This window comes from Scyliorhinus torazame, chromosome 10 (genome assembly GCF_047496885.1).
Source record: "Scyliorhinus torazame isolate Kashiwa2021f chromosome 10, sScyTor2.1, whole genome shotgun sequence".
In the NCBI taxonomy this organism is placed as follows: Eukaryota; Metazoa; Chordata; class Chondrichthyes; order Carcharhiniformes; family Scyliorhinidae; genus Scyliorhinus; species Scyliorhinus torazame.
Genome location: NC_092716.1, coordinates 78,528,834 through 78,553,794, shown reverse-complemented (window position 1 = coordinate 78,553,794; position 24,961 = coordinate 78,528,834). Strand labels below are relative to the sequence as shown.

Genomic DNA, 24,961 nt, shown 5'->3' with positions numbered 1-24,961 from the left:
GCTTAACAATAGCGGGATGTGGAGGGGGGGGGGGGGGGGTGGGGGGGGGGGGGTGGGGAGAGCTGCGGTTTCTGATCCTGCCCACTGCTGTGATCTTTCAGTCTCGCAAAAAGTCAATGGGCCATTGGCTGGACCGCCTCATCCCCTGAGGCAGATCCCGCCACGGTGGAGTCGGAGGATCTAGGCACAATGGAATGTTAATCATGACCATTCTTGACCAACATCCTATAACAACATCCTATTGGGGCAACTGAAAATAAAAACACTGCATTGGGCTCACAATCTCTGCCTACTTGTACACAAAATTAACATCCACTTTTGAAGAAAGGATGCATGTCTTTACTGACATGTTAAATCATTTCAGAACTGCAGCTACAAAGTCTGATTTCACAAGCAGAGGTGAGAATCTAGTTGTTGGACACTGAACGAAAACAAATTAGGCTAATTGCTAAAGTTCTATTTTGACTAATGCTCCATAAAGCAGTGGCTAATGTACAAGTGTTACATTAGTTGCGTACACATCATGCACATATATCACAAACTAACTTGTGTTGAGAGGGTCAATTTGAGGCAAAACTCAAATAAAGTTACTCAGAAATCAGACATGATGCACAGAAATTAAACTGTTCCATTCCCAGTTACTAATATTTTAAAATAAGTAGAAAGAACAAGTGATTCGAAGAATAAGTGCACAGTTATGAATCTTTCAGAGTAATTTGATGTAAGCAGATTGAACTGTTAACATGCTTTCCATGAATGTTTGGATGAATGTTCATTGACTGTTGAACTTATGAGCTGCTTTTAAGTTGAACTCCAAACAAGTTAGAAAGTATATTTGTTCAATGCTTTCATTGCCAATTTAGTTGTCATTTCACAGCACATCATGGTGAAATGGAATACTATAAATTCTTTCCAACAGTTTGTTTTAAAATTGTCAGGATTAAAAAGTTACCCCAAATAACTTGAAATGTGCATAAACATTATGAATATCTCGATTAATATAAATGTGTATTTGAACATTATGGAGTATGAGCTTATTTTCAAAGAAAGTTCAGAACACAGTTAATAATTTTCTTCTATGTTACGAAGATCAAGTTAGTGAATGTTCACAATTATTGAGCGTTTTAAATATGCATTAATTACTAATAAATATCAACTTTGTTTGGAATAGGCTGCAGTGGAAAGTACAAACTTCTGTTAAAGCACATAATTAAGTCATTCTAATTGTTTTACACACATTTGCTAAGATTTGCAAAAGGCAACATTGACACTTGTAATTGCATTGTGGTGGTATTTCATGCATTTTATGCCACCACAATGCAATTATATGACTTCCGTTATTATTCACAAATCCAAATGCCTCAACAAAATTCAGTTTCTTTAAATGTCATGTCTACCTCAAGGGCATTGACAATGATCCCATTGGGTCATTTGGACTGCTGGAATCTTTTTCCAGTCCAGAGGTAGAGGATAAAATGCCAGATCACATTATCAGCAGACTTTAATTAAAGCTCAGGGCTGTAATACCATATCGTCTTCCAAACATTAGGTCATCTTCTGTCATTTGAAACATTAACTAACAACCTCAAACGGTCCTGGTACCAATCAGACAGTTTTAGAATTGGAGACTACAAATGCAGTAATCCTACTGGCACATGGAAACGGGTCTAGATTTGAGGAATATCATTATGAAAATTGGAATGTTTATATAAGTGGTCACGTCCATTTTCATCAACAGAAATGAACAAAATCAGCCATGTTTTAAAAAAAAGCAAAAGAAAATGCATCAATATTAGTTTTCAAAATCATCACCATCCATTTGAAAACATTAGAATAATTAGAGAAATGGGTGATAATGCCGTGCTGTGAAAATTCATGTTATTTAGCAAAATAATTTGGACATTTTGATGATGTATGACTGCATTGGTTTTAACATTCACCAAATTTTTTTTTTCCAAAAGTCATCAATATTTCTTTGACGATAAAAAATATACTTTCCTACAACAAACTGAGGGAGTATTAAGATCAATGAACTGTTCCATGTAAAAAGACCGACAAAAAGAAAAAAACAGTTTCACATAAACCAGGAAAACAAGGGCCGTGATTCAGCGGACAGCAGTTAAAGTCCACTGTCTTACACATTATTTTGTCTGTGTCTTACACAATATGCTTATATTATAGTATCAGCATATTGTGAATATGAAATTCTATAATCTTCAATAATGAAAAATTGTAAATGTGAAACCTTGATTATTCTCTCCTCACAGACACTAGGATTAATTTCTAACTTAATCATATGGTTAGATTTGACAGTTTATCACAGCTAAATTAACATATCAGTAGAAAGGCTACCTTCTCCAGGTAACAATTAATTTTCACACAGAAGTTTACACCTATAGCAAACTTGCTATGCAGAAAGAAATTCAAAAAGTATGGGTCATTAGAAAGCCGAATATTACTAGAAGGTGTGGTTTTGTCGTCTCTTTAGTTCCGAATTATAATTGTATCCTTCACTTTTGGAGGTGGAGAATTATTTGCAAGCTGAATTCTCTCCCAACAGATGAGGAGAGGAAATCATTGGGGGCGATTCTCCCAGCCCCGCGCCGGAATGGAGAATCGGCGCAACCGTGCCACGTCGCCCCGACGCCGGCGCGCGATTCTCCGAGGTGCAGAGAATCGGCGCCATTTGCGTGAACCGCTCCAGCGCCGTGCTGTCCCCTCGCTAGTGTCCGTGCCCATTTCGCGCCATCGTGAAACGTGACGGTGTTCACGACGGCGCGGACACTCTGTCCCGCAATCGGAGAATCGCACCCATTATTTCTTCTGTAACACTGCAAGGCCATGGCAAAATGTTTACATTCCATTCATAGATGAGAATGGCTAGGTTTTACTGGGAGACCTGACCATCGCGTCATTTTCCACAGCCTTGGTTTATTTATCAGGTAACATATGTAATTTTCAGCCTGCAAGGGTGTAAAGATGGTCACAGGGCCTTCTATGGCTGCTTTGACAATAGCATCACAGCAGTCTAAGAAGAAGCATATTTACTGTTGGATCACTGTCATAGAGTCATAGAGGTCTACAGCACAGAAATGGCCCTTCGGTCCATCGTGTCTGCACTGGTCAAAAACAACCACCCAACTCTTCTAATCCCATTTTCCAGCACTTGGCCCATAGCCTTATTATGCTTTGGCATACCATCTTAATATTTTTTAAATGTTACGAGGGTCTCGGCCTCCACCATCCTTTCAGGCAGTGAGTTCCATTATTCGACCTTTGCTTGTCCCTTTCCCCAATATTCTTCCCTTGTCAATAAAATCAGGGATTAGAACATTATAACATCTTTCTACTGGTGTCGCCCAGTGCCATAACCAACAATAAAACCGAAATTGGCCAAATTCACGCAAAAGAAGACAGAAAGTTAAATTGGTGATCTGACTGGGAAATTAAACTGTTCTAACAGAGCTATCAGTTCAAAGTAGGGAATGACAGCGCTGTTGGTGTGCCTACACCGCAGGGACTGTAGCGGTTAAAGAAGGCAGCTCACCACAACCTTCTCACTACTCGACATTTTGGGTAAGATCAAGCGTAAGATCAAGTGTAATACGTGTTCTTGTCAGCTTGGATCTGGTATGTCCCTTGTCTGGGGACCATGAACTGAATTGGTTTTTGGAGCAAACAACGAGATGAATTAGGGGCTTGCCCCGTCCACTCCGCGCACTGCGTACATATCTTGGAGAAAGGAATAAATAAAAAGAAAAAAAGGGATGGACAACAAATGCTGACCTAGCCAGGAATACCCACATCCTGCGAAAGAATAAAAACATTGATTCAATAATTGAGTATTAGCATTGTGCATTTTTAAAAAATTCATCGTGTCATTATATTAAAAATGTATATTGCAGCAAAGCAACTTAACCTGAAATTATATCTCATCAAGACCAATTCAAAAGCAAACTACTGCAGATGCTGGAAATCATATGGAAGATCACAGATCTGAAATATTAGCTCTCTTTCTTTATCCACAGATGTGACAAGACCTGCTGATTACTTCCAGCATTTTCTATTTTCAACTTATTTTTTTAAAACACCATCAGCGATAAAAGGTTAAGAGGCAACAATTACTGTGCATACAAAGGGATATACGTTGGTGCTGCCCACTGTTGTCCCTGGCTAAATGTACATTAATGTTATGCCTATGTTAAACAGATGTCCAACACCACGGCATTAACTTGGTCACGTAACAGTCTATTCAGGTAGTCTCAAATTGAATGCCGAGGTCAAACTTACCGTAAAACCAAGATACTCCAATGGCTTCGATTAATGCCCCAAAGAGGATTGCTGTCCCCGCTGCAAATTGGTCTAGTAATGTGAGCACATAAATTCCGCCCTAAAAGAGGTTAAAAAATATTATATATAGTTTGCGCAATTCATGTTTTCAGTCGGTTAGTCATGATAAATACTAAAAAATGCAAAGTCAAGATGAAAGCTACTATGACAATATCCAGCATTATGATGAAAACTTAGGACTGAAAACTGGGCAACACAGTGGTGCAGTGGTTTGCATTGCTGCCTCACGGCGCCGAGGTCCCAGGTTCGATCCTGGCTCTGGGTCACTGTCCGTGTGGAGTTTGCACACGCTCCCCGTGTTTGCGTGGGTCTCACCCCTACAACCCAAAAAGATGTGCAGGGCAGGTGGATTGGCCACGCTAAATTGTCCCTTAATAGGAAAAGAAGAATTGGATACTCTAAATTTTAAAAAAATTAACGTTTGCTGGTAGGCTTCCCAGGTTTGGGAAACGTGGTGGCAAAATGGAGACAGGCAGGTGTCTGCACAAAGCAAATGCTTTTTAAGCACTCCTTGTGAGCCAAAGTTCTTCCCCCAGGCCCTGAAGCAAACCTACGTACATTTAGAGCCTCTCCTTTCGTCCATGGTCTGCCGACCTCCCTCCAACCCTACTCATGAGCTATCTTCCCCATGATTGACTGACCACCCCTCCTCAATCGTTGATTTTTCAGTCCCTTCCCGTTGCCAGGCTCCAACAAGTGGCTCACCCTCCTTACATCAACACCCAATCTCGAGCCATTTGCTCCACAAAGAGTTGACAACGAGAGGGCACAGGCTTAAAGTAATTGTCAAAAGAAGCAAATGCAAATATGAGGGGGGACCTTTTCACGTAGCAAGTGATTAAGGCCTGAAAAGCACTGCCTGAGAGTTTAGTGGAGACATCTTCAATCAAAACAAAAGGGAAATGGATGGTAACCTGAAAAAGGAAGGATATGCAGGGTTAGAACATAAGAACATAAGAACTAGGAGCAGTAGTAGGCCATCTGGCCCCTCGAGCCTGCTCCGCCATTCAATGAGATCATGGTTGATCTTTTGTGGACTCAGCTCCACTTTCCGGCCCAAACACCATAACCCTTGATCCCTTTATTCTTCAAAAAACTATCTATCTTTATCTTAAAAACATTTAACGAAGGAGCCTCTACTGCTTCACTGGGCAAGGAATTCCATAGATTCACAACCCTTTGGGTGAAGAAGTTCCTCCTAAACTCAGTCCTAAATCTACTTCCCCTTATTTTGAGGCTATGCTCCCTAGTTCTGCTTTCACCTGCCAGTGGAAACAACCTGCCCGCATCTATCCTATCTATTCCCTTCATATTTTATATGTTTCTTTAAGATCCCCCCTCATCCTTCTAAATTCCAACAAGTACAGTCCCAGTCTACTCAACTTCTCCTCGTAATTCAACCCCTTCAGCTCTGGGATTAACCTAGTGAATCTCCTCTGCACACCCTCCAGTGCCAGTACGTCCTTTCTCAGGTAAGGAGGTCAAAACTGAACACAATACTCCAGGTGTGGCCTCACCAACACCTTATACAATTGCAGCATAACCTCACTAGTCTTAAACTCCATCCCTCTAGCAATGAAGGAAAAAAATCCATTTGCCTTCTTAATCACCTGTTGCACCTGTAAACCAACTTTTTGCGACTCATGCACTAGCACACCCAGGTCTCTCTGCACAGCAGCATGTTTTAATATTTTATCATTTAAATAATAATCCCTTTTGCTGTTATTCCTACCAAAATAGATAACCTCACATTTGCCAACATTGTATTCCATCTGCCAGACCCTAGCCCATTCACTTAACCTATCCAAATCCCTCTGCAGACTTTCAGTATCCTCTGCACTTTTTGCTTTACCATTCATCTTAGTGTCATCTGCAAACTTGGACACATTGCCCTTGGTACCCAACTCCAAATCATCTATGTAAATTGTGAACAATTGTGGGTCCAACACTGATCGCTGAGGGACACCACTAGCTACTGATTGCCAACCAGAGAAACACCCATTAATCCCCACTCTTTGCTTTCTATTAATTAACCAATCCTCTAGACATGCTACTACTTTACCCTTAATGCCATGCATCTTTATCTTATGCAGCAACCTTTTGTGTGGCACCTTGTCAAAGGCTTTCTGGAAATCCAGATATACCACATCCATTGGCTCCCAGTTATCTACCGCACTGGTAATGTCCTCAAAAAATTCCACTAAATTAGTTAGGCATGACCTGCCCTTTATGAACCCATGCTGCGTCTGCCCAATGGGACAATTTATATCCAGATGCCTCACTATTTCTTCCTTGGTGATAGATTCCAGCATCTTCCCTACGACCGAAGTTTAGCTCACTGGCCTATAATTACCCGCTTTCTGCCTACCTCCTTTTTTAAACAGTGGTGTCACGTTTGCTAATTTCCAATTCGCCGGGACCACCCCAGAGTCTAGTGAATTTTGGTAAATTATCACTAGTGCATTTGCAATTTCCCTAGCCATCTCTTTTAGCACTCTGGGATGAATTCAGTGCCAGGAGACTTGTCTACCTTTAGCCCCATTTGCTTGCCCATCACTACCTCCTTAGTGATAACAATCATCTCAAGGTCCTCACCTGTCATTGCCTCATTTCTATCACGATGTGGAGATGCCGGCGTTGGACTGGGGTGAGCACAGTAAGAAGTCTTACAACACCAGGTTAAAGTCCACCAGGTTTGTTTCGAATCACTAGCTTTCGGAGCACTGCTCCTTCGTCAGGTGAATGAAGAGGTATGTTCCAGAAACATATATATAGACAAATTCAAAGATGCCAGACAATGCTTTGAATGCGAGCATTAGCAGGTGATTAAATCTTTACAGAGCCAGAGATAGGGGTAACCCCAGGTTAAAGAGGTGTGAATTGTCTCAAGGCAGGACAGTTGGAAGGATTTCGCAGGCCAGATGGTGGGGGATGAATGTAATGCGACATGAATCCCAGGTCCCGGTTGAGGCTGCACTCATGTGTGCGGAACTTGGCTTTAAGTTTCTGCTCAGTGATTCTGCGTTGTCGCGCGTCCTGAAGACCGCCTTGGAGAACGCTTACCCGGAGATCAGAGGCTGAATGCCCTTGACTGCTGTAGTGTTCCCCGACTGGAAGGGAACATTCCTGCCTGGTGATTGTTGCGCGATGTCCGTTCATTCTTTGTCGCAGCGTCTGCATGGTCTTGCCAATATACCACGCTTTGGGACATCCTTTCCTGCAGTGTATGAGGTAGACAATGTTGGCCGAGTCGCACAAGTATGTATCGCGTACCTGGTGGGTGGTGTTCTCACATGTAATGGTGGTAATTGGACTTTAACCTGGTGTTGTAAGACATCTTGCTCATTTCTATCAGTCATTGGCATGTTATTTATGTCTTCCACTGTGAAGACCGACCCAAAAAACCTGTTCAGTTCCTCAGCCATTTCCTCATCTCCCATTATTAAATCTCCCTTCTCATCCTCTAAAGGACCAATATTTACCTTAGTCACTCTTTTTTGTTTTATATATTTGTAGAAACTTTAGCTATCTGTTTTTATATTCTGAGCAAGTTTACTCTCATAATCTATAGTTTATAGCTTTTTTAGTAGCTTTCTGTTGCCCCCTAAAGATTTCCCAGTCCTCTAGTCTCCCATTAATCTTTGCCACTTTGCATTCTTTTTCCTTCAATTTGATACTCTCCCTTATTTCCTTAGATATCCACGGTCGATTTTCCCTCTTTCTACCGTCCTTCCTTTTTGTTGGTATAAACCTTTGCTGAGCACTGTGAAAAATCACTTGGAAGGTTCTCCACTGTTCCTCAACTGTTTCACCATAAAGTCTTTGCTCCCAGTCTACCTTAGCTAGTTCTTCTCTCATCCCATTGTAATCTCCTTTGTTTAAGCACAAAACACTAGTGTTTGATTTTTCCTTCTCACCCTCCATCTGTATTTAAAATTTCACGGTATTGTGATCGCTCCTTCTGAGAGGATCCCTAACTATGAGATCATTAATCAATCCTGTCTCATTACACAGGACCAGATCTAGGACTGCTTGGTCCCTCGTAGGTTCCATTAGGGCAGCACGGTAGCATTGTGGATAGCACAATTGCTTCACAGCTCCAGGGTCCTAGGTTCGATTCTGGCTTGGGTCACTGTCTGTGCGGAGTCTGCACATCCTCCCCGTGTGTGCGTGGGTTTCCTCCGGGTGCTCCGGTTTCCTCCCACAGTCCAAAGATGTGCAGGTTAGGTGGATTGGCCATGATAAATTGCCCTTAGTGTCCAAAATTGCCCTTAGTGTTGGGTGGGGTTACTGGGTTATGGGGATAGGGTGGAGGTGTTGACCTTGGGTAGGGTGCTCTTTCCAAGAGCCGGTGCAGACTCGATGGGCCGAATGGCCTCCTTCTGCACTGTAAATTCTATGATAATCTATGATAATTACATACTGTTCTAGGAAACTATCACGGATACATTCTATAAACTCCTCCTCAAGACTGCCTTGACCTACCTGGTTAAACCAATCGACATACAGATTAAAATCCCCCATGATAACTGCTGTACCATTTCTACATGCATCCGTTATTTCTTTGTTTATTGCCTGCCCCACCATAATGTTACTACTTGGTGGCCTATAGACTACTCCTATCAGTGACTTTTCCGTCTTACTATTCCTGATTTCCACCCAAATGGATTCAACCTTATCCTCCATAGCACCGATGTCATCCCTTACCATTGCCCGGATGTCATCCTTAAATAACAGAGCTACACCAACTCCCTTACCATCCACTCTGTCCTTCTGAATATTTTGATACCGTCGGATATTTAACTCCCAGTCGTGACCATCCTTTAACCATGTTTCAGTAATGGCCACTAAATCATAGTCATTCACGATGATTTGCGCCATCAACTCATTTACCTTATTCCGAATACTATGAGCATTCAGGTAAAGTACACTTATGCTGGCTTTTATACCTCTGTTTTGAATCTTAACACCTTGATCAGTAACCTCTTCTAAGTTATATTTCCTCTTAACTTTTCTCCTAATTTTCCTTGTCGTTGAACCCATATCTTCATGTAATGGGGAGAAGGCGGGACAATGGCACTAAGGGAATTGTTCATTCAATGAACCGGAACAGACAAGACGGGCCGAATGGCCTCATTCTGTACTGTACCGACTCTGTGATTCAATCAGCTGCACCCCAACACACCCCACTCACTCCCACCACCAACAACATTTGAAATTCCCTCCCTCCCGTGGGAAATAGAAAAGACACTGAAGGAATCCATCCCTTAACCTTGTCAAAATCTCCAAATTCAGGTATCCTTTCCAACTAACATAGTCCCCGCACCCCCATAAATAATGGATTCTTAATCTCAACAAGATTAGATATGTAACATTGACTCAGTAGCATAATAAAAATATTTAATTAACCAAAATTAGTGAGATAGTGCAGATGGTTTTTCACCCAGAAAGGCTGCCTTACAAGAAACATTTATATAAGTGGGAATATCTGAAAAATATAAAAATTGTTTTGCAATCGGGTGCTTGTCACTGACTTTAAAAATCAGAATATGCACCGGGACAACATCTGCGTTAAATATGTCTCAATTTTATAAGTAGCATAGTTCAAAGCAAACTGAATACATTCTTCAGTAATCCACTTTCATCAAATTTCTAGGGCATGCCAACACTGTTTCAAAGTAATTAAGAAATAGATGTTTGTCAAACAAACACTCTATTGCAGTTTAGGAATGTCTGACATGTATTAAACCTGCAGAATTGGAATGTGCTACTGCACCTCAACTTTGTTACTATTTAAAGATCTCATTTAGTTTCTTGGTTAGCGGCCAACTTCTTTCTTTAGTTGGACAACTATTATATTCATTCCACTATTAGCAATCATAAATTTGTTTTCAGAAGCAATCATTTAAAAAGAGCAATGCGACTTATTTCTTTATTTGTAAAAAATGAGATTGTTTAGCACCCTCCTCCCTGATTACGGTTTCCTTAATTTGATATTTGTAGATTCAGTTGGACAGCTCCAGTCTCCATCCTTTACATTTCCAAGTCATTTGTAGCGGCAGACATTGTACTTTGCTTATTGTATCAAGGATGTGGGCCAAAGGCTGCAAGTGAGTGAAAGTGTGCAGCTATAGGCTGCTCATTATACATATTGAATACAGCAGTCCTGGCAAACCTTGTGAAATTTTCACGAGACATTCCCTTGGGGTCTCTCCCGATTGGCGACTGTAAATCCCCTTCTGTAGAAACCATGCATACACACATAAATGGGGTTTCCGTAGATCTTTTAGTAAAGTTGAGAAACCCAAAGAATATTATGTGCAGCATTTTCTTAAATTTTGACTTGTATCAGCTACATGGGCAAGTTTGAAATTTTATTTTAATCATCTGTACTTACCAGATTAAAGATAGTGAAATCATACAATTAGCATTCATATCACTTCTAATAATTTCTTCTTCCCTACATCAAATAGTGAACTGTACATCAAAGGTAATTCATTCTTTCCCAGAATTTTAGAATTCCATACCTTCCAGTTCCTTCAGTTTCTCCTGTAATCTTCAATCTTTTAAACTTGAAATTTGGCTTCACCTCATTATTACTTCCAGATTTATCTAATCATTTTATACTTTCTAACTTTAGGAGTAAGCTGCTCTGTGGGCCTCAGCTCTTGGGTTTCTCAATGAAAAGTACATAATAAAATGTGGCTCAGGTACCACCCTCGCCCTGGAGGTTGTGGGTTCAAGTCATATGCCGGGGTCTGAGCAAGGAACCTAGGTTGCCACTACATGCGTGATTTAACGGAAATGAAACAGAGTCCAGTGTTGGGCGCATTTAGCTGGGTGTTTCCCGGTGCTGACAGCGCTGAGAACGGCCCCGCTATTAAATAGGACTCTGCTTCATTTCTGGGCTTCGGCATGGAATGCCCCGCCGAGGCAGCACTTAGTCCCATTTCCTGCACTTACAAGCTCCACTCGCCAGTGCAGAAAGAGATTATGGCACCATTTTTAAATGGCATTCCAATCTCTGACCACCCCACCACAGCCTCCGGACCCTGCAATGCCCAAACTTATCAATGAGGGGATCCTCGAGCCCCACGCACCTCACAAGGACAGGGCACCCTCCGGCCTGATTCGTGGCACGGGCAAGATGTCACCCCGGCACCTGGACACTGCCAGCCTGACAATACCACCACCTGGGCACCCTGGCATTGCCATGGTGGCACTGCCAAGGTGCCCAGGTGGCATCAGGGGTGCCAGGGTACTATCCTGCCCAGAGCTTGACCACCCAGGGGCCATCAATCGTCTGGGAGAACCCCCCTCCCCTCCAAGTGCTGGTACACCTGGCCAATGTTGATGGAGGCCTATGCTAAACGGCGCTCGCCCGAGGTCTCGTTGGCACGGGCATTAGATCCCACGCCTTGGGTAACACCTGCTCGAACATATTCCAGTGAGCCTGACTTACACACTTGAATATGCAAGTCTGGATCCCACCCATTGTGGGAGGGATCCAGATCGCAATGCCCCACAAGATCTCATTAGATCTCGCAAGGCGCAATCAGGCTGTTAAATTTCCTGAGAGGCCTCTCATGAGATTCAACAGCCTTGTCGCGTGCAGAGTTGGGCACGACGAGGTCGGTGGGTCATGGACTACACTTTAGTGCCGAGGCATTACATTATTGGACTGTCGGAGGTGCAGTCTTTCAGATGAGACATGAGGCTCTGAGTGCCTGCTCAGGTGAACGTAAAAGATCCCATGGCATTATTCTGAAGAACAGCTGGGGAGCTATCCCTCGTGTCTTGGCCAATATTTCTCCATCAATCAACATAAAAGAAACAGATTATTTGGTCATTAAGACATTGTTGCTTGTGGGAGATTACTCGGAAATATTAGCTGCTGTAAATTCTACTTTACGATAATGACTACATTTCAGAAGTACTTCATTGGCTGGAAATCACTTCGGGGTTACCTGAGGTCACCAACGATGCTCTAGAATAGCAAGCTGTTTGTCCTTTTTGGAAATGCAGGTTGTTACAGGTTTGAAGCTATTTAGAACCAATGGCATATGATGACCCTAATGTTAATAAGATCCAAGACTAAAACTACACAGCTGTTGCAGATTCTTCTGAAAGGATATTGACCTGGATTCTCCGTTCTGGAGACTAAGTGCTCCCATCAGCTGAAAATCGGGAATGGTCTTCCCTGGTGCGAGGAACGGCGCCCAGGTGCGAGACTCATTCCTGAACCATGCAACTTTATGCATGGCGGAGAGCTCACCAGATTCCACCGGTATCCTGGTATCGGGCTGCCATTTTAAGCGATCACAAAGTCCGGAGGCAGGCCCCCCTTGCCTCCACAATGCAAATCCTGACACCTCGCCCCCCTCACCCGCACTGACAAGGAGGGGCATCGTCCGGCCCACCCTGGGAGTAACAGGTCACCCACCCCCACCCCCCAACACCACGATTGCATGTGTGTGACCAACTCCCCCCACCTGACTTCCACCAGTCCCCCCCCATCAGCCCCCTTCATCTGCTGCCACTGGAATTGCCAACTATGCACTGTTCCCTGGCACATACAACCTGGCAGTGAAACCCATGCCTGGCATGGTGGATGCCAAGGGGGGTGGGGGGGGGGGGGGAGCCAAAGGGGTCAAGTTGTGGATCATGCGCCCCTCTGCTGCTGTCAGACTGCAGAAGAGGGATCACCCAAGGGTCCTGGAGGTTTGGCAGGCTCGGGATCTGGGTGAAGGGTTGACCTAGGACCCCACCCAGAATGTAGGCACAGTGTCTGTTTGTCATCTTCCAGCCCTAGGCAATCTTAAGATCATCCTCATCATGGTGATCTCAGGCAGTCCTCTGCTGAACAGTATCGTCCTGGTCTGAGGTTTTAATTCCAAAGTGGCCTCCTCAGCCTGAACTGCTTTGCTGACAGCTGAAAAGCAGTCCAGTGAAGAATCAATGCAGGAACACTTTTCCTTTTGTTAACCTACTCCCTCAGGCAAATACCTTTAAAACAACAGCAGTTACAAGTGTCAGAGGCTCCCTAGAAAGCCCACAACTTGAAAAAACTTCAAATCTCTTGCTAAGCATCCATTCAATTTCACAGAGCAACACCTCATTAATCTGTGATTGACAGTTTCATGGTTCAGATACAACTGCTTGGTGGATTGTTTATTTATCTTTCCCTTCACACTTGAATATCTCAAGTACTCTGCTTTGATGCTAACCGGAATATTTATAAACACTCTTGCTATGATTGACAGCTCCTCACCACATCAAAGGGGCTAAGTTGTTTTACTTCCTCTGGTCTCACTGCAGAAAGCACTTAGATGCTTTTGATGTGGTGAGGAGCAAGATGAAACATTGCTACTGCTTGTCAATGTAACTGATTTTCATTTATTTCCATCCACAGTTGGGCAAGGACAGGTGGTAACACAATGAAAATCGTTGCATTTAACATTCTGCTCACAATGACATTAGGATGATCAACGTAAGGGGTCTTGATAAGGCACACTATGGTCTGTTCTATCCTGGAAAACCAATTGTTGAAGGATAGAACTGGGGTTAATCTTTAGTCAGTCGTATATTTCTTTATAAATTGAAACATCACAGGCCTATTCCTCCTAATTTAACCACACCTCAGTTTTAATTAGGATCTCTGCTCAAGTGAAAGCCTAATTACTACCCTCCATGTGCATATAATGAAACACTATTGATATGTAATTAACATGGGTTCCTGTCAAAACAGGCAGGAGTCATAGATTCGTATAGCCATGACCCAACTGCAAGAATCCATACTGGAGTCTCATTAGCCAATGCAAATTTGAAGTCAATGACATTATTAGGACCAGTTTTGAAAAGTCAATGGGGGCAGAATGCACTCTGTCTTCTCCACCCATTTATACTTTGCATTAGGGACCCCTGCAAGTCATTCATTAACATTGTTATACCATAAATTAATCCACCAACCACATAGTGAGCCTCCATAGCTCTTCCTCAAGGTCACCTCCCTACTTTAATCTACCAAGACTGGCTGACTACAAGACTTTCTACCTTCCATAATGAACATGGCACTCCAAAAGCACCGATACAGCTTCCTGACAGAATTGAACGTAAGCCCAAACATGACAATAGTTAGAGACTCTGACTATTTTTATCAGGCAGGCAGCATTCTCATTACACCCATCATCCTCTTGATGGTAGTGGTTATTTAAAACGGGTGGAAACAGCGTTTAACAAGCTAATGAAATGTAAGTCATCGCCCACATGTAACTATGCTGTTAGTCGATGTCCAAATTGGCTAATTAACTCATGTTAGCCAGATGCACCACTTAATGATTGGTTTAGATTTGTGTTTAATTTTTGTCATTGACCAATAATGCATTGTGACTCATGAACTATGAACTTCTGACAAACATAGAATTAACATAAAAATAACCGTGCTATTACTATATAACTTGGAAACCAGTTCATAGCAACACATTCTCAATTTGCCAGCCAGTTGTAAAACTGCTGTTGTAAATCAATTACCCATTTAGGATATCAATAGAAATTACAGTCCAGCAGTTTACTGAACAGATACAATTGCATCCAGCTAACAAATTAACGATTAATTGTGTCGCCTTTTCACCACTGTTTTCCCAAACCCAGCTACACCACTTACATTGGTGATGCAGAAGAGTGCAACGAGGAAAGTTCCACCTGCAGTCACAAGTGTGAAAAGCTTGCGGTGTTTCTTCAGAAATTTGAAGTCATCGGTAATTCCAGTAACGACTGCCTCCATACCACCCATCTGAGAAAAGGAAACCACATGGGAATAAATTAAAACTAAAACAAATTCGAAGACCCGAAAAGAATCCAGGTTTTTAAAGAAGAAGCATCATTGATGGTAAAAATCAATTCTAACCACAGGAAATTCACGAAATATACTGGGTGTTCTGAAAGGGAAAAGGTAGGTGGCTGTTTTTGACTGGCGCAGACAGGATGGGCCGAATGGCCTTTCCTGTGATGTAGACCTCAGTGACTCGAGATAGATTAATGTCTGGCTTGCACCCAACATCAAGACCACCCTTGCCTTGACGTCCTATGGGGTGATTTGGAACTCTTGGCATCTCTTCGGGTCAATTTTCTAGATATCCCTAAGACTGTTTGATTTTACACTTCAATGCTCCTGGGAAAATCTGCATGACTGACACATTTTTATAAATGACATTGGCAAGACTTAATTTTATTGCCCAGCCTTGTTACCCTGAGAATGGGGGTGGGCTCGAAATGTTACAGTGCAGATTAAGCTGTTTAAATCAAGCAGAATAACCCGTGAAGAGGGACAATATATTCAGTTCACTATTGTTAAGTTGTTACATGATAACAAGTTAGGAAACAATCTAATCCAATCAGAACTGCTGCTCTGTACATGCCACTTGCTGTGCAATGAAACAACTAAACAATTCAACCAAGTCTTAGCTCAGCTCAGGTTAACTTAACCTGCCTTTGAAGAGACTGAAGAAATGACAGAACTGTATGTTGCTGGGTTATGTCATCATATGAGCAGATATAAGGCAGTGAGTCAACGGCCAAAAACACGAGACACTCTGCTTAAGTGAGTCAATAGTGTCGCTGAACACTAGAAGATATTAATGGTGGACCCAAACTTTTATCAAGGGTAACGAAAAATACAATTTCCCAAACACAACTTCAAATGATCTATCAATGATTAATTAATGCACCTCCCTCTTGGGGGGTTACTTTATCAACTAACTCCAAGCAACAACTATGGGCGGGATTCTCCGACTCCCCGCCGGGTCGGAGCCGGGGATTTGTCAGGGGCGGGAATCGCGCCGCGCCGGTGGGCAGCCACTGGCAACGCCCCCCCCGGCGATTCTCCGACCCGTGATAGGCCGAGTGGCCGCCCGGTTACGGCCGATCCCGTCGGCGTAAATTACAACAGGTACTTACTGGCGGGACCTGGCTCCGCGGGCAACCTCCGGGGTCCTCGGGGGGCATGGGGTATTCTGGCCCCAGGAGGTGCCCCCACGGTGGCCTGGCTTGCGATTGGAGCCCACCGATCCGCGGGCCGGCCTGTGCCATGGGGGCACTCTATTGCTCCGTGTCGGCCGCTGTAACAGTCCACGATGGCCGCGCGGAGATGAACCCCCCTGCGCATGCGCTGGGATGATGCCAGCACACGCTGGCACTCCTGCGCATGCACCAACACGCGCTGGCCGGCGGAGGGCCTTCGGCGCCGGTTGGCGTGGCGCCAAGCCCTTCCAAGCCAGCTGGCACGGTGCAAACCACTCCGGCGCCGGCCTAGCTGCTGAAGGTGCGGAATCCTCCTCACCTTCGGGGCGGCCCAATATCGGAGTGGTTCACGCCACTCCTTCACGCCGGAGTTGCCCGCCCCGCCGATTCCCGCAGAATCCCACCCTATATGTTTATATAGCACCTTTAACATAATGAAACATCTCAAGGTGCTTCAGAGGATCATTATAAAACAAAATATGACACCGACCCAATTATTATTAGATCAGGTGACTAAAAAGTGGTATGTTTTCAGGAGTGGCTGAAAGGAGGGAATCGAGGTAGCGAGCTAGATAGATTGGTAGGGAGCTAGATAGATTGGTAGGGGTGGAGAATTCCCGAACTTGGAACCGAAGAGGTGAATGAACGGATTTGAAAACAGAGGTGAAGATTTTAAAATCAAGACTGCCTGATAGGGAGCCAATGTAGATCAGTAATCACAAGGATGATAGGTGAACGGGACATGGTGTGAGTTAGAACATGAGTAGCCAGGTTTTGGATGATCTCAAGTTACAGAGGGTAGAATGTGGGACCAACCAGAAATGCATTGGACTGGTCAGGTCTGGAGTTAACCAAAGCATGAATGAAGATTTCAGCAGCATGTGAGCTGAGGCAGGGGCAAAGTAGGGAAATGTTATGGAGATGGAAATAGGTGTTCTTAGCGATGGTGAAGATGTATCATTGGAAGCTCATCTCGGGGCCAAATATGACACCAAGGTTGCAAACAGTCTAGTTTTTTCGCAGACAGTTGTCAAGGAGAGAGTTGGAGTTGGCAGCCAACAAATAGAATTAGGAGGAGGGTCTGGAAACAGTGGCTTTGGTTTCCCAAATATGTAATTGGGAGATATTTCTGCTCATCTAGCACTGGATGTCGAATGAACAGTCTCAGTATCGAGCAAGCTTGGAGAGTCGACAGAGGTGGTGGTGAGGTAACGTTGGACGTCGTCAGCGTACATGAAAAACCTAACCCTGGGTGATATTGCCGAGAGCAGTATAGACATGAGAAATAGGAGTGTTGGGGGGGGGGGTGGGGGATGGTGGCATGGATAGACCCTTGGAGGGATGCCAGAGATAATAATGAAGGGAAGCGATTGCAAGTGATACCCTGGCTATGATTAGATAGATAAGATTGAATCCATGCTGGCAAGAGCATTCTCACCCTGCTGGATGTTAGTGGAGAAGTGTTGGAGGGAGATGGTATGGCCAAACATGTCAAAGGCTGCAGACAGGGTGGGGTTGCTGGTGCAGGCGGTAATTTGCAATAACGGTATTTTGCAAGGATGGAGGGATGAGGGTGTATTTTGGGGGAGTGGTGGTGCCAACGGCAGAATTAAAGGAGAGACAGGCAACAGCTGAAGAGAAAAATAAGAATGGAAACTATTGGAAAAGCTCAGCACATCTGGCAGACCTGTGGAGAGAGAAGCCTGGTTAAGGTTTAAGGTCTCTGAAGCTTTCACCAGAACTGGGCAAAGTTATAAATGAAGAGAGAACCATTAACGGTATTGCAGAGAGGAGGGAAAGTGGACTGGTCAGCAGTTTAGTGAGGCTAGAGTCGAGGGAGAAGGGGTTGGGTCTCATGAACAAGATGAACTCAAGAGAGGGCATGAGGGAGGTAGGAGAGAAACAAGACAAAGATGCGTGTTCAAGACCAAGGCAGGTTGGAAATTTAGAGGATATTTGTCCAGATGGGCTTGTGGAAGAAGAGGGAGTGGCAGAGGCAACTGATCAGGTGGTCTGGGTCTTAGTGAGAAGGAAGTCCATGAGCTGCTTGCAATTATCAGAGGAAGTGAGGGTAGAAGAGACAAGGAGAGGGGTTTACGAAGCCGGTTTTAACTGGGGATTATCTTTGCATTCCATGATGATCCTGGAATAATGAGCAGCATCAGCTGACAAGAGCAGAATCCGATGGTGCTGTATGTAGTCCAGACAGATCTGGCAGTGGATGCTAAACCCATTGTCCATCACATCCTTTTAAGCAAGCATAACAAGTGAAACAATTTTTCTGTTAGCTTTAATGAATCACTGTTGAAAGGGTGGGATCAAGGGACTGAGTGAGCCAATTTATATCGTAAAATTACTACTTAATTTTGCATTTCCAAAGACTTGTACTGATCATTTTTCTCTGTAACTAGCTGCCCATTCCTAGGATGGCGTCCTGACTATAACAAGCAGAGAACCAGTCATGCAACAAAATAACATTGGAAGGAAGTGAGTATAATAAGTTGCAACAAAAAATGTCACTTGCTGCAAGGTTATATCTGCACATTTGCTCAGCTGAATCCTCTCACTCTGTTATTTTGTTTTAGGTTACGAGAGGCAATACATTGCTACATGGCTGATGCAAGAGTATTCGGGTCCTCGAGGAACCTTCAGCCTTGTACCACCCAACTCCCACAATTAACGCCTGAAAATGAATATAATAAAATGGCACTGACAGTTGTTCTTCGTCTGTCCCACTCCCACACAACTGGTAAAAATTGTGAAATCCACGAGTTGTTGTTATCCGTAACCTGCCCTGTCTCCAGTCTCACCCTCACACTATTCTGCAGCACCACGTTCCCTCAGCGCCTCTCGCTACATTTTCGTACTCCCGGATCTCTTGTGACCCCTCAAACCCACATCACCACAAGATCATCAAGGAGCTCTGATTGGTTGAAAACGTGGGAAATACGTAGGAACATGGGGCTCCAGAGCAGGAATAGGCCATTCAGCCCCTCGAGCCTGCTTCGCCACTCGATAAGATGATGCTTGCTCTGATTGTGGTCTTAACTCCACTTTTCTGGTCTTCCCCCATAACCCTTGTCAATCAAAAATCTATCGAACTCAGCCTTGAATAAATTCAATGACACTACTTCTGCTGTTTTTTTAGGGAGAAGAATTTCACAAACTAACAAACCTGAAGAGAAAAATTTCTCCTCATCTCTGCTTTAAACGGGAGACCTCTTATTTTAAACCCTTCCCTCTCATCTAGTCTGTCCCACAAGGGGAAACATCCTCCCTGTATCTATTCTAGCAAGTCCCCTCAGGATCTTATATGTTTCATAAGATCACCTCTTGTTCTTCTAAACTTAAATGAGGATAGGCCCAATTTATTTAACCTTTCTTCATAACATAAGTCCTTCATCCCAGGAGAGAGTCACGGGAACCTTCTCTGAACTGCTCCCATTGCAATTATATCCTTTTTAGCTATGAGGAGCGGTTGAATAAACTCGGTTTGTTCTCACTGGAACGACGGAGGTTGAGGGGTGACCTGATAGAGATATACAAAATTATGAGGGGCATAGACAGAGTGGATAGACAGAGGCTTTTCCCCAGGGTAGAGGGGTCAATTACTAGGGAGCATAGGTTTAAGGTGCGAGGGGCAAGGTTTAGAGTAGATGTACAAGGCAAGTTTTTTGCACAGAGCGTAGTGGGTGCCTGGAACTCACTGCCGGAGGAGGTGGTGGAAGCAGGGACGATAGTGACATTTAAGGGGCATCTTGACAAATACATGAATAGGATGGGAATAGAGGGATATGGACCCAGGAAGTGCAGAAGATTGTAGTTTAGTCGGGCAGCATGGTCGGCACGGGCTTGGTGGGCCGAAGAGCCTGTTCCTGTGCTGTACTTTTCTTTGTTCTTTGTTCTAAGGAGGCCAAAACTGTACACACTATTTCAGATATGGTCTCACCAAGGCCCTGTGCATCTGCAGTGAAACTCCCTTACTTTTATATTCTATTCATCTTGCAATAAGCACCAACATTCCATTTCCTTTCTAACAACTTGCTGCAACCTTTGTGATTCATGTACGAGGGCACCCAGGTCTCTCTGGACCACTGAGTCCTGCAATCTCTCTCCATTTAAATAATATGTTGCTGTTTTTCCTGCCAAAATGGACAAGATCACATATTCCTACCTTATACTATATCGGCCATTATTTGTCCACTCACTTAACCTAGCTACATCCCTTTATTTCCTGTTGACGACTTACTTTCATAGCTATCTTGGTGTCCCAAGCACATTTAGCTACCATGTATTTAATCCCTTCATCCAAGTCATTGAAAAAAATTGTAAGTAGTTGAGGTTACAGCACTGATCCCTGTGGCATTCCACTTATTACACCTTGCCAACCGAAAACAACCCACTTAGCCTTATTCTCTGCTTCCTCTTAGCTAACCAAACTTCTTTCCATGCTAATATGTTACCCCCGATACTAAGAGCTCTTATTTTGCCAAGTAACTGTTGACACATCCAGATCCAGATCCAGCAGAGGGCAGTACAGCAGAGCTGCTGATTGGCTGTTGCGGGGTGGGAAATTGCATACGTGCATTGTGGTCACCATAACTTGAAGGTGTACCTGTGTAAGAGACCCTAGCTGGTCAAGTGAAGGCAGGCATCCAGCAGTGGGCAGTACAGCGGAGCTGCTGTTTGGCTGTTGCGGGGGAAATTTGCATACGTGCATTGTGGTCACTGTAACTTGAAGGTGTACCTATGCAAGAGACCCTAGCTGTTCAAGTGAAGGCAAGCATCCAGCAGTGGGCAGTACAGCGTTGCTGCTGATTGGCTGTTGCCGGGGGGAATTTGCATAAGTGCATTGTGGTCACCGTAACTTGAAGGTGTACCTGTGCAAGAGACCCTAGCTGTTCAAGTGAAGGCAAGCATCCAGCAGTGGGCAGTACAGTGGAGCTGCTGATTGGCTGTTGCGGGGGAAATTTGCATTAGTGCATTGCGGTCACTGTAACTTGAAGGTCGTTTGTGGAGGAGCTGTTGTCAAGTGACGCTTAAACCCGAAACACTTCTTCAGTGCTTCCCTCCCTACCCCCTCCTCTAACCAAAAAAAACCAACCGCTGTAAGGATCCCAGCCGAGAGGAAGGCTCGAGGGCAGGTAGAAGTAGAAAGCAGTTGAACCGTGACGTCACAGCCTGCAGCTAAGTGATTGACTGATGACTGATAAGTAGTTTTTCTTTTCCATGAGGTGTTATCGTGCAGGGCACAGTGGTTGCTGAGTGAGGGCTTGCTGAGAAGGGGAGTAAATTTAAAAAAAACTTACTGTAGGGAGTTTCCAGCTGAATCCAGTCAGAGTGAGGACAGAGTGACTGCTGGGTAAGAAGTAAAGATTTAAATTGTTTGCGCAGGCCCATAACAGCTGATTGCTGTTTTTGTGTGGGGCGCAGTGGTTGCTGGTTAAGTGTTTTATTTTTACCTGTATTTAAGTTGGGCAGTTTCTAAACCCAAGACACTACTCTTGTAGTGCCCCCCACCCTTCCACCTCCTAAGGGGTAGAGTGAATATCAGGTGAGCTCTTTCTTTCTTTTTCTTTTTTTATCTAGAGGGAATGGCAGGGAAGGCAGTGCAATGTTCCTCCTGCAGAATGTTTGTGGTGAGGGACGCCGTCAGTGTCCCTGCTGATTTCATTTGTGGGAGGTGCACCCATCTCCAACTCCTCAGAAACTGCGTTAGGGAACTGGAGCTGGAGCTGGATGAACTTCGGATCATTCGGGAGGCAGAGGTGGTTATAGACAGAAGCTTCAGGGATGTACTTACTCCGAAGAATAAAGATAGATGAGTGACGGTGAAAGGGGCTGGGAGGAAGCAGTCAGTACAGGGATCCCCTGTGCTCGTTCCCCTCAGTAACAAGTATACCGCTTTGGATACTGTTGGGGGGGGGACTTACCAGGGGTAAGCCATGGGGTACAGGTCTCTGGCACAGAGTCTGTCCCTGTTGCTCAGAAGGGAAGGGGGGAAGAGGAGTAGAGCATTAGTCATTGGAGACTCCATAGTTAGGAGGATAGATAGGAGATTCTGTGGGAATGAGAGAGCCTCGCGGTTGGTGTGTTGCCTCCCAGGTGCAAGGGTCCGTGATGTCTCGGATCGTGTTTTCGGGATCCTTAAGGGGGAGCAGCCCCAAGTCTTGGTCCACATAGGTACCAACGACATAGGTAGGAAAAGGGATAGGGATGTAAGGCAGGAATTCAGGGAGCACTGGGTGGCAACTTAGATCTAGGACAAACAGAGTTATTATTTCTGGGTTGTTACCCTGCCACGTGCTAGCGAGATGAGGAATAGGGAGAGAGAGGAGTTGAAAACGTGGCTACAGGGGTGGTGCAGGAGGGAGGGTTTCAGATTTCTGGATAATTGGGGCTCATTCTGGGGTCGGTGGGACCTCTACAAACGGGATGGTCTACACCTGGACCAGAGGGGTACCAATATCCTGGGGGGGAAATTTACTAATGCTCTTCGGGAGGGTTTAAAATAGTTCAGCAGGGGATTGGGAACCTGAATTGTAGCTCCAGTATACAGGAGGTTGAGAGTAGTGAGGTCATGAGTAAGGTTTCAAAGTTGCAGGAGTGTACTGGCAGGCAGGAAGGTGGTTTAAAGTGTGTCTTCTTCAATGCCAGGAGCATCCGGAATAAGGTGGATGAACTTGCGGCATGGGTTGGTACCTGGGACTTCGATGTTGTGGCCATTTCGGAGACATGGATAGAGTAGGGACAGGAATGGTTGTTGCAGGTGCCGGGGTTTAGATATTCCAGTAAGCTCAGGGAAGGTGGTAAAAGAGGGGGAGGGGTGGCATTGTTAGTCAAGGACAGGATTACGGTGGCAGAAAGGATGTTTGATGAGGATTCGTCTACTGAGGTAGTCTGGGCTGAGGTTAGAAACAGGAAAGGAGAGGTCACCCTGTTAGGGGTTTTCTATAGGCCTCCAAAAAGTTCAGGAGATGTAGAGGAAAGGATTGCAAAGAAGATTCTGGATAGGAGTGAAAGCAACAGGGTATTTGTTGTGGGGGACTTTAACTTTCCAAATATTGACTGGAAACGCTATAGTTTGAGTACTTCCGATGGGTCCGTTTTTGTCCAATGTGTGCAGGAGGGTTTCCTGACACAGTATGTAGATAGGCCAATGAGAGGCGAATGCCCTTGACTGCTGAAGTGTTCCCCGACCGGAAGGGAACATTCCTACTGTTGATTGTCGTGCGGTGTCTGTTCATTCATTGTCGCAGCGTCTGCATGGTCTCCCAATGTACCATGCTTCGGGACATCCTTTCCTGCAGCGTATGAGCTAGACAAATTTGGCCGAGTTGCACGAGTGTGTACCGCGTACCTGGTGGGTGGTGTTCTCATGTGTAATGGTGGTATCCATGTCGATGATCTGGCACGCTTTGCAGAGATTGCCATGGCAGGGTTGTGTGGTGTCGTGGTCGCTGTTCTGAAGGCAGGGTAGTTTGCTGCACACAATGGTTTGTTTGAGGTTGAGCGGTTGTTTGAAGGCAAGTAGTGGGGGTGTGGAGATGACCTTGGCAAGATGTTCATCTTCATCGATGACGTGTTGAAGGCTGCGAAGAAGATGTCGTAGTTTCTTTGCTCCGGGAAAGCACTTGCGACGAAGGGTACTCTGTCGGTTGTGTCCCATGTTTGTCTTCTGAGGGGGTCGGTGCGGTTTTTTGCTGTGGCTCGTTGGTACTGTCGATCGATGAGTCGAGCGCCATATCCCATTCGTACGAGGGCATCTTTCAGTGTCTGTAGATGCCTGTTACGCTCCTCCTCGTCTGAGCAGATCTTGTGTATATGGAGAGCTTCTCCATTGGGGATGGCTTCTTTAATGTGTTCAGGGTGGAAGCTGGAGAAGTGGAGCATCGTGAGGTTATCCGTGGGTTTGCGGTAAAGTGAAGTGCTGAGGTGACCATCCTTGATGGAGATGAGTATGTCCAAGAATGCAACTGATTTTGGAGAGTAGTCCATGGTGAGTCTGATGGTGGGATGGAACTTATTGATGTCATCGTGTAGTCATTTCAGTGATTCTTCGCCGTGCGTCCAAAAGAAAAAAATGTCATCGATGTATCTGGTGTATAACATCGGTTGAAGATCCTGTGCGGTGAGGAGGTCTTATTCAAACTTGTGCATGAAGATGTTGGGCATATTGAGGTGCGAATCTGGTCCCCGTGGCTGTTCTGTGCGCCTGGATGAAGAACTTGTTGTCGAAGGTGAAGACATTGTGATCCAGAATGAAGCGGATGAGTTGCTGAATTGCGCCTGGAGATTGGCAGTTGTGGGTGTTGAGTACTGAGGCTGTTGCAGGAATGTCGTCGTCATGGGGGATGCTGGTGTAGAGTGCCGAGACGTCCATTGTGACGAGGAATGTTCCTGGTTCAACTGGTCCCTGGGTGCTGAGTTTTTGTAGGAAGTCCATCGTGTCGCGACAGAAGCTGGGCGTACCTTGTACGATGGGTTTCAAGATGCCCAAGATGTAGCCTGAGAGGTTCTCACACAGGGTCCCATTGCCTGAAACGATAGGACGTCCTGGTGTGTTGGCCTTGTGTATTTTCGGGAGGCAGTA

The 24,961-nt window shown here is 44.7% G+C and overlaps 1 protein-coding gene and 1 non-coding gene across 2 annotated transcripts in view; one reads left to right on the top strand and one right to left on the bottom strand.

The window, feature by feature from the left end:
* slc6a2 (solute carrier family 6 member 2) overlaps positions 1–24,961 on the bottom strand; it is a 252,490-nt gene that overhangs the window by 21,532 nt on the left and 205,997 nt on the right. The window contains exons 9-10 of the mRNA XM_072518276.1: positions 15,014–15,142; positions 4,291–4,390 (exon numbers count right to left, since the gene is read on the bottom strand). Of these exons, the coding sequence (XP_072374377.1) occupies positions 4,291–4,390; positions 15,014–15,142 (229 nt within the window). The remainder of the gene's footprint in view (positions 1–4,290; positions 4,391–15,013; positions 15,143–24,961) is intronic.
* LOC140384999 (U2 spliceosomal RNA) lies at positions 3,552–3,735 on the top strand. The gene has a single exon (XR_011933265.1). It is a non-coding gene; the product is annotated as a U2 spliceosomal RNA (small nuclear RNA).